Source organism: Phalacrocorax aristotelis, chromosome 4 (genome assembly GCF_949628215.1).
Source record: "Phalacrocorax aristotelis chromosome 4, bGulAri2.1, whole genome shotgun sequence".
Lineage (NCBI taxonomy): Eukaryota > Metazoa > Chordata > Aves > Suliformes > Phalacrocoracidae > Phalacrocorax > Phalacrocorax aristotelis.
In genome coordinates this window covers 20865880-20880619 of record NC_134279.1, presented here as the reverse complement: position 1 = coordinate 20880619, position 14740 = coordinate 20865880, and the positions used below count along the sequence as shown (strand labels likewise).

Sequence of the window (14740 nt, the reverse complement as noted above, 5' to 3'; positions counted from 1 at the left end):
TGATGCCTCTCAGGCCGCAGCATGGAAAGTTTTGACCTTTACCATTAGCAGATGCGTAGCATACCCAGCATACATGAAGCTTCTGTTATCCTTCAGTTGAAATGTGTGGCTAGCAATTAATTGTTGATCACGGTGGGACAGGTATCTCTCAGCCTCAACTGGATTTGCAAACAGTGCGTGTTCCGCCTCCCGTTCTGCAGAATGGGAATTTCTGGTCCAGCTGGCAGAGTGTGCAGAACAGGGCAGCTCGGTGAGGAGACAGCAGGAGGTCCGCACCAACTGCCAGCCTCCCTGCTTGGGGCGTTTACCCAGTATCACATCACATCACAGTGAGACCCTGTGATGGGACTGAAAACTGAAATTAGATTTTCTGGATCTGATGCATTTTAGCCATCACCTATTCCTACTTCCCTGCTCTGGGTCTGACCAGACATGCCATTCTGAATCACAGAATGCTCTCCCCGGAAAATTTTAGTCACTGAAAATACATTCCCATTAAGAAATTAAATTTTGACAAACTGGGATTTTGTCATGTACGCAGTTTACAGATTTAAGCAGTCTCTACACAGCTTAGGAATTCTGGCTGAAACTATGAAGCCTGCCCATGTAAATCAACTGACCTTTCCATCTCCATCTCACCTCAGTTCGGAAGGGCAGGGCCAAGCACAGAACAGAGGCATTGACTGCTGTCCTCTCGATGGGAAGCAACCTTCCCCCGAACCTCCTGCTCTGGAGGGACAGCTTTACTGGAGAAAGGCAGAATGGGTGGGATGGGTGAAGTCACCTCGTGCCAAATCACTGATTCCTTACTGATTTGTTAAGGCTGATCAGGAAGTCTCATGACTGGAGTAATAGGGAAGTTCAAAAATTACAGTTAAAACTCCCACATGTGCTTTTGCTAGCTCAAAAGCTAAAGTAAGCCGCTGCAAGGGAAGCAGGCAAATATCGAGTACCACCAAGAACCCTGAAGCGAATGAGGAGCTTCATTAACTGCACTCAGGATTTTATTTTGACCCCTGGAAGAACTGTGCATACTTTTAAATAGAGAGTACTTTACTCTTTACTTAAAGAGTACTTTACTTTCTGTACCCAGAAACCCTGAGCAAAATCTTCACATACTGCCCACGTCTGGGACGATTTTTACACTCTGCCCAGCTCAAGCCAGTAAAGGGTTTTTCGGAAGCTGGATTCCCCGAGGATACTCACTCTCCATCGGGAAGCATTAGCAGACCATGACTCTCAGAAGGTATTTACTACAAGTCCATTCTTTCAGGAGCAATGGGCCAGCTGTGTTCCGGAGCATCCCCGTGAAGGTGGTTCTGCCTGTCTTACAGCTAACAAAACAGGAACTGGGGTGGCTGTTGACAGTATTGAGAGGCAAATTCATGGGCAAGGTGTTGCGGGTGTCAGTGTAAAATTAACAAGAGTATAAAAATCTAATGGCAAAGAATGCCTTTGGCCACTAGATGGTGTATCGATTCTGCCATTTAAAGAGTCTTAGTTGCTGAAATAAGAGATGTTCAGAGCTGTTGAAGAGCTCAGATCTAATTATAACTCGCTTTGGCCCTCTTGGCGTAACCCAGATCAAACTCAGTTAAATGAGCTGTTGGCAGAGCCTGCCAAGCAGCTGTTTAAACTCTCCTTTTAGCACGCTAGCCAGAGCTCAAACCAGAGCATCCCCCACTAGAATTAGGATTTCTCTATTTCTTTAACCATTAGGCTATAGGGGTGCGCTTGTTTGTGCTCCCTCTCCTCAGCCAAACACGTTTTACATTCTGGCTGCAAAAAGGTGCAATTCTGTAGAAGGGACGGAAAGAACTCAAGAGTAGCACAACCTCCTCGCCTTCCTTAAATCTTACTTTCACAACAGAACAAAATTACTCCTCCTCTTTGACAGAATACATTATTTGACAGCATAAATGAAGGCATCTTGTCTCAGAAGAGAACTACAGGGTGGAGGCACTTCTCTACAACCTTCCATTAGGTTGGTCCAAGGGAGCGGGAAAGGAGAGTAACAAGAATTAAGATCTAAACACTCTGGAGTGCTACAGGTGACTGTGCTAAGCGGCTCCTTCCTCAGTGCACAAGGTTTCGACACGGTCTCATTTTGTTTTTACATTGCACTGAGATAAGCACTGTAACTAAACTCAGGGCATTTTTTCTTTCTGTACTCTAGCCTATTGTTTTCATATATGAGCAACAGCAGGCTGCTCAAAGCACTACCCTTCAACTGCATGACAGTTGCTCTATAGGGAGCAATGAATCAAGGATCACTTCTTATTTGTGCAGGCAGAAGGCCCGAGGGGTCAGAAGCACATGTAACAGGATAAAGAGGACTCCCAACAGCTATATTAGGCATCTAATCCAAACTTTGGGAATCCTGGCTCAGCTGTTTGCAGGCCAGACAGCCACCGTTAGGGTAACAGCTCTCTCAATTACTGCAATCTACATTTGCTTTTCAGTGCAGGGGTTGAACTCCTTAAAAAAATTTTTGCTGGTGGAATTGCTTAAACTTGATGCCTACATCCTACCCCTCTCCTCGGTTGATGCCTTTGGTGAGTTTATTAACAGATTCTTAAGGCAATGCCATACTTTCTTCTTATTGTAAGATAACGTCAGTCAGTTTTGGTCCAAGTGTCTCCCTGTTGGGGATGAACTTGCTGCCATCTCACAACTGTAAATGACAGAGGAATGGCCAGGCTGGAGCACAGCAATGGTGGAGGGGCTGGCGAAGACCCCCTTCCCCCTTGCTTCCCCACGGCACGCAGGCAGCCTCAACAGCAGCCTGCCAAGCAACGTGGTCATGCTGCCCCATGCCAACCTTGGGCCTGGGCAATGATAAAGTCCAGCGCTGGCAAAGCGAGAGGCCTAGGCTGCCTGCACCGCACCACAAAACTGTCACAGGAACTTTTCCCCATGGCTAAAAATAGATCCCTCATGACCTCAGCCTTCCTCATTTGGGGCGCTCCAGTTAGGCCCCGTCTTTGTGCGCCTTTAAGCTGCAGTACTGAATGGCTCTAGGTCTTGAATCCTTGTCCTCCAGCCAAGTGATTTGGTCAGAAAAATAATCTCTACAGAGATCATAATCTTTTGCATAATTTACCTCGCCACAAAGGTGATCAAAGGGCTGGAGCACCTCTCCTATGAGGACAGGCTGAGAGAGTTGGGGTTGTTCAGCCTGAAGAGAAGGCTGCGGGGAGAACTTACAGCAGCCTTCCAGTACTTGAAGGGGCCTGGAGAGATGGAGAGGGACTTTTTACAGGGGCATGTTGTGATAGGACACGGGATAATGGCTTTAAACTGAAAGAGGTTAGATTTAGGTTAGATATAAGGAAGAAATTCTTCGCTCTGAGGGTGGTGAGGCACTGGAACAGGTTGCCCAGAGAAGCTGTGGATGCCCCACCCCTGGCAGCGTTCAAGGCTGGATGGAGCTTTGAGCCACCTGGTCTGGTGGAAGGTGACCCTGCCCGTCGCAGGGGGGGTGGAACTGTATGGTCTTTAAGGTCCCTTCCAACCCAAACCATTCTATCATTCTCTGATTCGTCACCAAGGCAAACACCTTACAAACGCAGCCCCCCGCCACGGATGCACACGCGCACGCAAACCCCGCGCCCGGGGATTGGCGGGCAGGGGAAACGCCGCGCCCTCGCGAGACCTGTCGCCGATCCCAGCTGAAGAGGCGGGAGCAGCCGGGACGTGACGTAACGCGACGCGACGTGACGTGGCGCGGGGCACTCCTGGCAGCCTGCAGCGCGCGCTGTAGGCGGTCGTTTACTCCCCGGGGCGGCGGTTAACGGTTGGCGGGGCGCGCGCCCGTCCGCCGCGCGGGAGGGAGGAGGAGGAGGAGGAGGAGAGCGGGGCGGTCGCGGCCGCGGCCGCGTTCCCGTCCCCGCGGCGGTCCGCCCGGGCCCCCGGAGCGATGATGGCCGCGGCGGCCGACCTGGAGTCCTCGCTGGAGCTGAGCCTGACGGGCAGCGGCGCGCTCCCCGGCGGGCTGCCCCCCCCGCGCTCCCGCATCTTCAAGATCATCGTCATCGGTGACTCCAACGTGGGAAAGACGTGCCTCACCTACCGCTTCTGCGCCGGCCGCTTCCCCCAGCGCACCGAGGCCACCATCGGCGTGGACTTCCGCGAGCGCGCCGTCACCATCGACGACGAGCACATAAAGGTACCGACGGCGGCGACGGGGATGGGGCGAGGCGAGGCGGGGGCTCGAGCCTTGCCCCGCCGCTTCAGGGTGCGGGTCGGGGGAGAGGTGCTGCACCCGCCGGGCCCTGACCGGCTGCTGGCAGGAGGCAGCGCCCGGCATTGGAGCATCGAGGTGCTGGAGCGTGTCCAGAGAAGAGCAACGGAGCTGGCGAAGGGTCTGGAGATCAGGTCTGATGAGGAGCAGCTGAGGGAGCTGGGGGTGTTTAGCCTGGAGAAGAGGCTGAGGGGAGACCTTATGGTGCTCTGCAACTACCTGAAAGGAGGGTGTAATGAGGTGGGGGTTGGTCTCTCCTCCCAAGTAACGAGAGGAGATGGCCTCAAGCTGTGCCAGGGGAGGTTTAGGTTGGATATTAGGAAAAATGTCTTTACTGAAAGTGGTCAGGCATTGGAACAGGCTGCCCAGAGAGGTGGTGGAGTCGCCATCCCTGGAGGGCTTCAAAAAATGTGCAGACGTGTCACTTCAGGACATGGTTCAGGAAGCCTGGGGGTGTTGTGTTGGCGGTTGGACTTGATTTTGGAGGTCTTTTCCAACCTTCATGATGCTACAACCACTGTAGGCAGCAGCTGGGGGACCAGGAGAGGAAGATGCGGGTGTTGACGGATGACAGACCGGGGCCGGTGGGCCTCTGCCCACCCTGAACAGCTTGCCTCCAGAGGCCCGGGCAGGCAACAGGGCTGTGCACGCTTGGCGTGAGAGCTGGACATGCTGGCCTGCCGCACCGCTGGCAGGTGTGGTGCTGCACGAAAGGGTTCAGAGGCTTTCCTGTCATGCTGCTATACCCCAGCAGTCCAATGCAGTTGTGTCGTATAGCCGATAGCCTCAGCTCTATCTGCTCTGCAACTTTGTGTAAAACTATTTTGCCCTATTGAAAATGTACTTTGTAGGTGTCTGTGATGATAAAAAATTCTACTGTAGGCCAAACCCTTGCGCAGCTTTTGGTAGGTGTTGATAATTTCTCCTTAAAATGGACTTCCATGTAGATCTGTTATTTACCAGCATTTTAGTGTTGGCTGTGCCTGGTATCAGCAGCTTGTTGGCTCCCAGAAATTCTGCTTCTGTGTATATTGAGGATCACGCTTAACCTTCAAGTCCACAAAGCTATGCAGGTGCCACTGTTCTGAGCATTTTGCTTTAAAAATGTCCCATTAAGAAATTGTTCAGGAGTGAACAGCTGCATCAGTGATAGCAATGCATTACAACTCTTCTTTTTCTTTTTTTTTTTTTTTTGGCCAGTAGGTACATAAATGCTAGTGGTAATCCCAACATTTTCAGATTAGGCTACTAGCTGCTTACAAGTGCAGTTTGTTTGCTAGGAGTAACATGGTTTTAAACAGAATCCCCTTCTACTTCTATATTACAGTCTATTCCTATGAGCAAAGTTTAACGTTAGAAAAAAGGAGTAACAGTAGTCTTGGAACTGTACTTTTGCATTTATTATCATCAGACTTTGTAATTACAGCTTACAGTCACGTAGCTGAAAGCTACTTACTAATTAAAGAAATTGCAGAGGGCCTGTAAGTCCATTTGCTTTCCTTCTCCTGTCTTTTTTTCACCTCATATTCTTCTTTTTAACTAAAAAAGAAAAATGAGTAAGAGTCTTTGTTACTCTTTTTCTTTATAAAACCACTGAATAAGCGCTTCTTTGGCTGATAGCTGAGACACTGTACTCCCTGGCCTGTTGCTGTCCATGATGGAGGAAGGAACCTCCTGAGGCTTATCTTCTTGTCAGCACCATCTTATTGAGTGGCATTTTCACCACCTCTGGATTATGCCTGGCCTTTGTTGGAGAGAAGGGAAGAACATGGCCTAATTCACAGTTCTGAGATGCTTAATGTAGGTTATTGTGCCATTTTGTTATGTATTTTGTGGTAGCCTTTTTTGCTGTGTTCTTGAAAATACTACCTGTTGAATATAGCAGTTCTGCTGGAAGGAGGTAGAGAACTGCAGGAGGCTCTTTTGAGACACATTGGTTTCTGGGAAGTTGTGTTTCAGCTTTAAAAGGAATAAACTCTATCGTTATGGCCAGGACTCTAGCTCTTAGGGGGATGCAGTGCATCATCAAGTATGCACCAATTTTTGGTTTTTGCCAGCTCCTCCCACCCATCTTCACCTTTCTTGCTTATAGCAGTGAGCTCCAGCCATGCCTGTTGAACCAGGAAAGAGGGAAGCTCAGAGGATCCGAATTACTGCTGTTCTTGGTGTGTCCTGGAGGGCTTGCTGAGCAGAGGGATTTTTCCTCTTGTGTTGAGGGAGATAGTGAAGCAGTGTCTTCTCTTTCTCCCTTTTCCCTTCCCCCAGCCAGCTGGATGGTCATTCTTGTGCTGCTACAGTACTGAGTGTTTCCCTTGCAGCTGGAAAAATGCTGTGTCACTGGCAGCAACACAAGCACAGTTCTCGCCGGGGGTCTCTCACACAGGAATTGTGTAGAATTCCAGGATGTAGGGATGAGTGTATTCCTGTGTAGCTTGTATGGTAGGCTAACAGCTTCATACGAAACAGCGATGCCTAGATGTGTTGAATTAATCAAAATTTTCAACAAATGAATTTATTGCATTATTGCCCTCTTCCTAAATTGATGTAAGTATTGAAAATTGAAGAAAACAATGATGTCACTCTTTACTGACCTACATGAAAAGAGCAAAGGATGCAAATGAAATTCAAAGAAGGTCCAAACGTCATGTTCTGTACCTTTGAGCTCTTTAAGTTTTTTTCCCATGTCTTGTAAAAGGAGACATAGTTTACCATTTTATCTTTATTAAAGACTAGTTAGGTTTTTACCAGTGTGCTCCAAACCACACCTGCTAAGGGAGTCTTTGTTTAGAAAAGAGCTTTTCTGGATGCACAAAAAGGAGTCTGAAGGTGGGAGGTTGATAGCTGACTCTATGTATTTAAGTACCATTTGTATTTCCTAGGGAGTGTGACAAAGTGATTCTGTCCACAGTTTTATTAGCTAAATTATGCTGTTAAACCAGACTTTCAAATCACACATTTTAAAGGGCTATTATAAAAAATGTGCTCCCTTGAAGATGGGTGGTATTGAACTAATAGTGAAACAGTAATCTTAATTCATCAATGCATGTCTGTTAACGAGAACATTTTCAGTGTTGTTTTTTAGTAGAGCAATTTTTTTTGGTGGGCCAGAAATGGAATGGTCACTTCAAGTTCACCTGGTAAGAGGAAAAAGGAAACTTCTAAAGTGTGACATTTTCAACCTCGGGGAAGGATTTGCCTCTCAGTGCAAATGATTCCATGCCAGGAATATTAATAATTTTTATTTTATATAATACCCTTCAAGCTTGAAAGCTGCATGTAAATAACATTTAGGAGGAACTGTAGTTGAAGCTTAACTTGGAAGATACGTAAACCTTTAATTTAATTTCCCCTTTTCTACCCAAGGCTGGCAATACACTTGCAGATCTGTGCTTGACTGAAGCATGACTGATTTCTGCTCTGTGAATGAGATGGGGAGAGAAGTGTAAGCTCACAGCTGCCTGTGAAAATGTGCTTCCTCTTTAAATTAATTTGATATAGCACTTTCCAGCGTTCTCTAGTGATTCCTTAACGTTATGTTGTCTGAACATAAGGATTACTTCAGTCTGTGCTTCTTTCTTCTCTCTTTAATTTGTCAAATTCCCAATTAATGAAAATTTTCCGTAAGTCTCCTGAGTTTATAATGTTTTTCAAGTGCATAGAACTAGAAGTGTATCTCATCTGGGTAGGTGAATGAATCTTACCGAACTTAGGTGCCTATATTTAATCAGATTGTCTAGACTCCCTTAACAGACCATGGAGATGAAGTCAATTGTGTTTAGAGTGTAAAACCGTTGGCAAAAAGCAGGTATTTGCTCTAAAATGAGATGGATTGCAACAGACTACCGTTTTCTGCGATCAGAGGCTAGGGTGACTTGCCTTGCTTTTAATAGCCTTAATGACCCTTTTAGAAGCAGCACATAGATCTTTATGAGTCTGCGGATCAGAAGCTGCAAGTAACTAGACTAGACTACAGAAGCCAAGCTGTTCTGATGTTTTCATGTAAACTCGCAGTTCCCCTGATGAAACCAGTAACCAGGTGCCATTTCCACCTGCTCCAATCTGAGTTTCTCTTGAGGATGAGTGACCAGGGTTGAATATAATATTTCAGAAAAGGTCACACCATCCTGAAACATCACTTACTCTTTTTTGTTCACCCTATCACACTGGTGATTCATAACATCCTGTGATTGTCTTGTGTATCTCGATCAACATTCATTTTAATAGTTTTCAAACTGATGAATCCTGCCCTTATAGGAAAAGTCTTCATTATTAGTCACTGTTATCAAGATATTGTGTCTGCTTCTATTCAGTTTCACCCTGCTTCTACTGTTCCAGCTTTCAAAAAAAAATAATGTGTGTGATAGTGTAATCCTCATCTCAATCAGTGATGCATCTTAGATTCTTGCCATTAGCAAATGTCCCTGGCGCTTGGGTTTCTTGTTTTTTTTAATATCAAAGTCACCGGTGAAAACGGTAAACAAGGCAACTTTCAAGACACTTATGACTTCTAAATAAACATTTGGATCAAAAGAACAGCGAACTATGGTAATAGGAGAAAAAATTCATCAAGGGAAGGTAGCGGCTGTACCTTTTATGGGAACAGATGGAATTTTAAATTTACCTTCATTGTTTACAGGACACTTAATATTCCTTGAGTTCTGAGTCTGAAGAAAAACTCTTCCTTCATTCCCATGGAGGAAACATTTCTTCCTGACATTTCTTGCTCAAAAATTATAAGCTGAAGTGCTAATCAAACTGCCTCAGCTGTCAGGGATCAGCTTACAGGACAGACGGGAAGCTAGGACTCAGCTTTGACCCAAGAAATGGAACATTGTCTCTCAGTGTTAACACTGTCACTAAGGTGTGTGTGATAGAGCCACAAATTAGTTTATTTAACAGTGTGCAGTTAATCTGGCGTTGTAGGTGAACTGGCTCTGACTGCTGTATGTTGCTGTCCTGTGTCTTCTGGAGAGCACGTTTGTTAAAAAACAGAAATCACTGTGTCCAATAAGTGCACAATTCTGTAGCGTTCTCTGCATTTGAGGACTCCAAGCTTCCATTATACCAGCATGACTGATGCATTTAAAATTTTTATTAGTTGTTGCTCACATCTGCTTGTGCTTCAAGGCTTGTTTTGTCCTGTTTTAATCCAAACCCGAGAAGTTTGAAGGCATTACAGTTCTTCTGAATGTTCTTTTGTCCGTTACACTGGCGAGGCTTTAAACAAATATGTTCCGCCTGTTTGGGGTGGAATGATGTGTACCTGGAAACAATAGCAGCATGCTACAGCAGGTTTAGGTTTTAGTTTTAGTTTGGGTTTTTTTAATCTTTTATGAATGCTTTGATACTACAAACCACAGAACGGTCCTAGCTTAAGCATTAAATAAGCTTAAGTTAGAGGTTCGTCATGGGAGGGTTTGATTCCAATAGATGCACTGCAGAGATTTCTTTGTCCTGTTTCTGTTGGCAGTGGTGTTATTCATGCATGGTTTGATTTCTTCCTACTTTCGTATAATACCGCAATAGGCAGTTAAGTTCATGCTAAGAATAAAACTTTGGGGAAGATGATGTTATTTTTGGCAATTAAAAAATAATGTCAGCTGAGAGTTGCGCTGTGAAATACATGTTGATTTGTCAAATAAAAATGCTATTGCTGAGACTTCAGGATTTGTTTCTGTTTTACAAAATACATACTCCAATAAACTTTCAGAAATTCATATTTCTGATCAAGTGGCATATTCATTTCTTCCTGGCTTCAATTGTGAGCAGCTTTGAAAGTGAAAGTTTCTGAAATTATGTAAAAGCAACAGTTACTTCAGCACAAACTTTTCAGTATGATTAATTCAGAAGAGTGGATTTCTGTGATCATGTGACTTCCCTAGCTACGGGTAATTTGCATTATTTTCCAACATGAGTAATAAAACATTTTTTTTCTCTCTCGTTGCCTTTCCCTTTTCAGATCCAGCTATGGGATACGGCAGGCCAGGAGCGCTTCAGAAAAAGCATGGTGCAACACTACTACAGGAATGTACATGCTGTTGTGTTTGTGTATGATATGACAAACATTGCCAGTTTCCACAGTCTGCCATCATGGATAGAGGAATGCAAACAACACCTTCTTGCCAGTGATATACCACGGATTCTTGTTGGAAATAAATGTGATCTGAGGAGTGCCATTCAGGTACCTACGGACTTGGCCCAGAAGTTCGCTGATACTCACAGTATGCCATTATTTGAAACCTCTGCCAAAAACCCCAATGACAATGACCATGTGGAGGCCATATTTATGACACTGGCTCACAAGCTTAAAAGTCACAAGCCATTAATGCTTAGTCAACCCCCAGATCGCAATGAAATACATATAAAGCCTGAACCAAAACCTGCCATGATGTGCTGGTGTTAAATCACGCTGTTATCAGCTCTCACCTTGTCTCGTTTGCAAATGCTTCAAAATTACGATCTTGGCAAAGTGCCAGGTTTTGGTAGCAATTATAGCAAATCTCCTTGGCACTTTAATGTGGGTTTTTTTTCTGGTGTAGATGTGCCCATCTCATGTTCTTGCACTTTGTATTTGTACTTTCTAAATTTTTGATGTTTCACTATAAATGTATGCGAAAGTAAACTTTCAAGTGAAGTTTTGACAAAGCAGTTCTACTTGAGCTCTTGCTGCCTGAGATTGTTTTCATCACTTGTGGCAAGGTTATAAATAGTAAGCCAGTTTACTAACATTTTTGGTTGCTACTTGCACTGGAACAATCTAGGAGTGTTTTGTGACAGCTGGGTAGCTTGATTTTTGGGTCGGTGAGTGGGGAGATTTTTGGTATATGAAGGAATATTTGGTGCCTGCAAGCAAATTGCTAAGCAAGTACACTTTTACTTTAAAAACAAAACAACCCAGGACTGTCAGGTGAAGTTTGGGCTGTCAGTGTAGGTGCAAACTGCTAGCTTTTGGCCTGTCATACCACTGTAAACTTTGTCTGTTTCTTCATGGCAATGGTAAGAGAATTAACAAACTTGTCCCTACCTTGGGATAATTATTTGATACTTAAAACTTCATTAGTTTTTCATAATTAGCATGTAAAACTAAACTATGCATTCCTTCTTATGGAAAGTACTGTAGCACAGGATGATTTGGAATAAATCTGGGACTATAACTGTCCATAATTTCTCTGACCTTACTAAAACTTCAATGAGGACTTACTTCTAAAGATGCTGGATTTGAGTTGAGTGTCCCAGGGTAAGCAAAAACACTTAAGTGTGTAAAAGATTGAGTGGGGTTGGCAAAGGCATACTAGTTTTCAAAGGTAGGGGTTTCAGAGAATTTTAGTGATGATGAATGCTTTTCATATATCTTGAAAAAGTTTTTTACAACCAACTCGACAACATATTTTAGGGATGGAAATGCTTAGGACAAAATGTTAGGAACATGGGACTTTCTTAAAATACTTCTGAATACAAAATAAATTAAATCTTGAAATATGGAGAAAATCTGCCAAATACATCATCTGTTACAGATTTTTGAGTTAAAAGCTGCTTGTGTAATGTCATGGCTGTATGTGGGACATCCTTGGCATTACTAATGTAAGTTAGTGGTGGGTCAGATGAGGGAAATTACTCCTCTAGAACCATCTTTGTTCTTATAATTGCAACCATGTGATTTCAGTTCTGTCTGAAGGTCAAGTTTCATAATTACAACGGTGCTAGGTTGCACGAATTACATAAAGTGAAATGTAAGCTGTAGAATGCAATCTATGACTTCATATGCCATGTCAAACAGTGGTTTGTGACTTAGTTTTTGAAGGAATTGAAGTAAAAATTAAGATTTTTTAAAAATTATTATTATTATTTGCAATGTGTAGTGTGTGATGCTGACTGGAAACTAAACAGAAGGGCCAGTTCAGAAGCTGCCACCCTAGTGATCACATGAGAAACAAGTTATTGAAAGAAGATAACTAATACTATTTAAACTATTACAATTAATAAGGTGTAATTCTACTGCAAGTTATACTGACGAAAGAAAAATGCTTTGACTTTTTTTCTAGATTTAGACAGAGCATTCAATTTGGTCTAATATGATTAAGATGCTTAAAAGGAATCTAAACAAAAGGTAGTATCTTTTTCCTGTATAAAGCTGCTACAACTGTGACAGTAATTTTGTTTAGGAAACATTTGTAAAGGGGAATTTTTGTACTCACTCTGAACCTTACATGACTAGAATTTGGTTTACAGTCCTTTCAGAAACAATCAGCTTTTTAACACTAGTGTCCTTAAAGATTTTTTTAAGAAAAGGATTGATCTTAAATTTATGTGTATACTATTGTAAATAAATATGGTTTACAGTCCTCTTGGACAACTTGTTTTTCACTCATGTCCTTAATCTTTTTTCTCAAAAGAATCCATCTTAACTGTTTGTATATCAGCAAGTGTCCTGTGTTGTTTGGGTTTTTTTCTTCAATAACAAAAACAGAATGAAGAATTCCTCAGTCAGTCAGGTGGGGGTTGAGGTAAGGAAATTATGAAGCTACGGTGTTACTGTTGACTTTGATATCAAACATCTGCAAATCTGTTAAAGCTTTGAGTTATTCACAACCTGTAAATAAGGGCCCTTGTGTCATTAAAATTGCGTGGAAGCGGTGTTTAAGTATGTAATTTCATCTTCAGCACAACGCATGTTTTAATGGTTGCGCCATAAAGGTACCGTGGTCATTAACGCAGGATTCAGTATGCTTCCTGGCTTTCAGTGCTCACGTCCCGCCCACAGAATTGATGTCAAAAGTACTGAATACTTTGTATATGTATTTTCACTCTACCAAATTGTAAAGTTGGGTTATTTTGTATGTGTTGGGGGGAGGGCAAAACACGATCCCAGAAACCTAATAAACTGGCTTTGCCGCAAGCTGTTATCACTTGTTTTCAATAACTATTCTGGGAATGATGGTATAATTTCTTATGATAAAATCCACTTAAACTATAAAGGAGGAAAAAGAGTTTCTAGTTTTTGCATGTGAGGGCAACAGTTTAGTGAAGGACTGTGACAATGCTTGGACTACTGTCGGTGCTTTCTTGCAATGGCTCAGAGTTGTTTTGGAGCATCTGAAGCACCCATCTGATGATTCAGAGGCGTGTTTGGCATTTGTTTCAGATTCCAGAGGAGTGGGAAGTGATACGATAGTTATAAAACTAGGAGTTACAGATTCTTGAATATATGTCAAGGTCCTAAAGGAGTCTTTTCCATTACTCTTCTCTTGGTCTCACCTCGTGTTCAGAAATAAAAGCTCTTAACTTCACATACAGGTGGGACTTCTTTGGTATCTTAGAGGTCAGTCTTGCAGGTTTCTGTGTGTCTCACACACACCCCAAGGCTTTGATTCCAATTAAGCTGGCTTTTTGGTAAATATCGTAACCCTCCCCACAAAGGAACTCTCAAATCATTTGTGTTTATATACTGTTTCACTACGGTCCTATTTACACTCCTCTTCTAGTTCCACGCTTCATAGTGTATCAAAAACAAACAGGTAAAACACCTTTTAGAGATAATTTGCATCTTAAATATGATTGCAGTCGTCACTGCTCACACAGGCTGTTAATTCTACTGAATGATTACAAGAATGTGTCAACTGAACGTGTGTACCTCGTGCTTTTGGACCCTGGGCATGACCAGAACGGACCTTGGTGGATGACCAACGGCACGATGCAGTTGTAAGCCTTTGTCCTAGGCCGACGCTAGCTATGTCATCAACCTGCCTAGGAAGGAAGCAGTCTGCCGTGTAGGAAGGCAGGAGGCTGACATGCAAGTTCTAGATGTGTCCTTGTATTCCTGTGTTTACTTGTTGTGCATTGGGGTTTTGGGGTTGTTTTTTTTTGATGTCTCATGCCCTCATCATGACACTATAGCTAAGAAGCATCAAAATACACGGGGTTTTTATGTGTGCTGTAATCTCCCCAAAGCAAAACATTGCTGATCTAATGAAGGGTCTAAAGTACATTGTCATTAAAGAATGTGAAAGATGAAATATAAACCAATAAACCAATAATTACAAAAGACAGCCTTCCTGATGCAGTGAGGCTAGATTAAAGTAGTATCTTTCACCTGTTATCGTATTTCATCTCTATGGCTTAATGATCTAAAAGTTAGTTAAGCTCTGGCTTTGATGGAAGGGAGTAATATGGGAGTCCATACAAGAATGAGGGCAGGGGCAGCCCTGCCTCCTGTTCCCTCTTTGACTGTTACCACCTTCACCGGTGACTCGGGGGAATGTTCCCACCTGGAATCAGCAAAACTGGACAGCAGAAAATACACCAGTAGCTGTTTTCCCTCAAACACTGCAGCTCTGCATAAAGGCAGAACGGCTCAGTGTAATGCTTGCCTATGGCTTTGATCACTCCTGGACCAAAAGTTGCTGGTTTGGCCTTTGTCTCCCATAGCATTTGATCACATGCTGGGAGGGCGGCGCCTCGACTGTGCAGCTGGTCATAGGCTGTTGTTACCTGATATAT

At 43.5% G+C, this 14740-nt stretch overlaps 1 protein-coding gene across 1 annotated transcript; it reads left to right on the top strand.

Moving 5' to 3' along the window:
- The first annotated feature begins 3768 nt into the window (after window positions 1–3768).
- Window positions 3769–13139, top strand: RAB33B (RAB33B, member RAS oncogene family). The gene is made up of 2 exons (XM_075090557.1): window positions 3769–4168; window positions 10203–13139. Exons 1-2 carry the CDS (start codon window positions 3920–3922, stop codon window positions 10644–10646), a joined length of 693 nt encoding a protein of 230 aa, XP_074946658.1. The 5' UTR covers window positions 3769–3919; the 3' UTR covers window positions 10647–13139.
- Window positions 13140–14740: the final 1601 nt, after the last annotated feature.

What these genes read in the sequence shown, in the direction of transcription:
- RAB33B (XM_075090557.1), top strand. Translation starts at nt 3,920, where the DNA reads ATGATGGCCGCGGCGGCCGACCTGGAGTCCTCGCTGGAGCTGAGCCTG. An exon ending in TCGACGACGAGCACATAAAG is followed by an intron (nt 4,169 to 10,202) that starts GTACCGACGGCG and finishes TTCCCTTTTCAG; the next exon opens with ATCCAGCTATGGGATACGGC.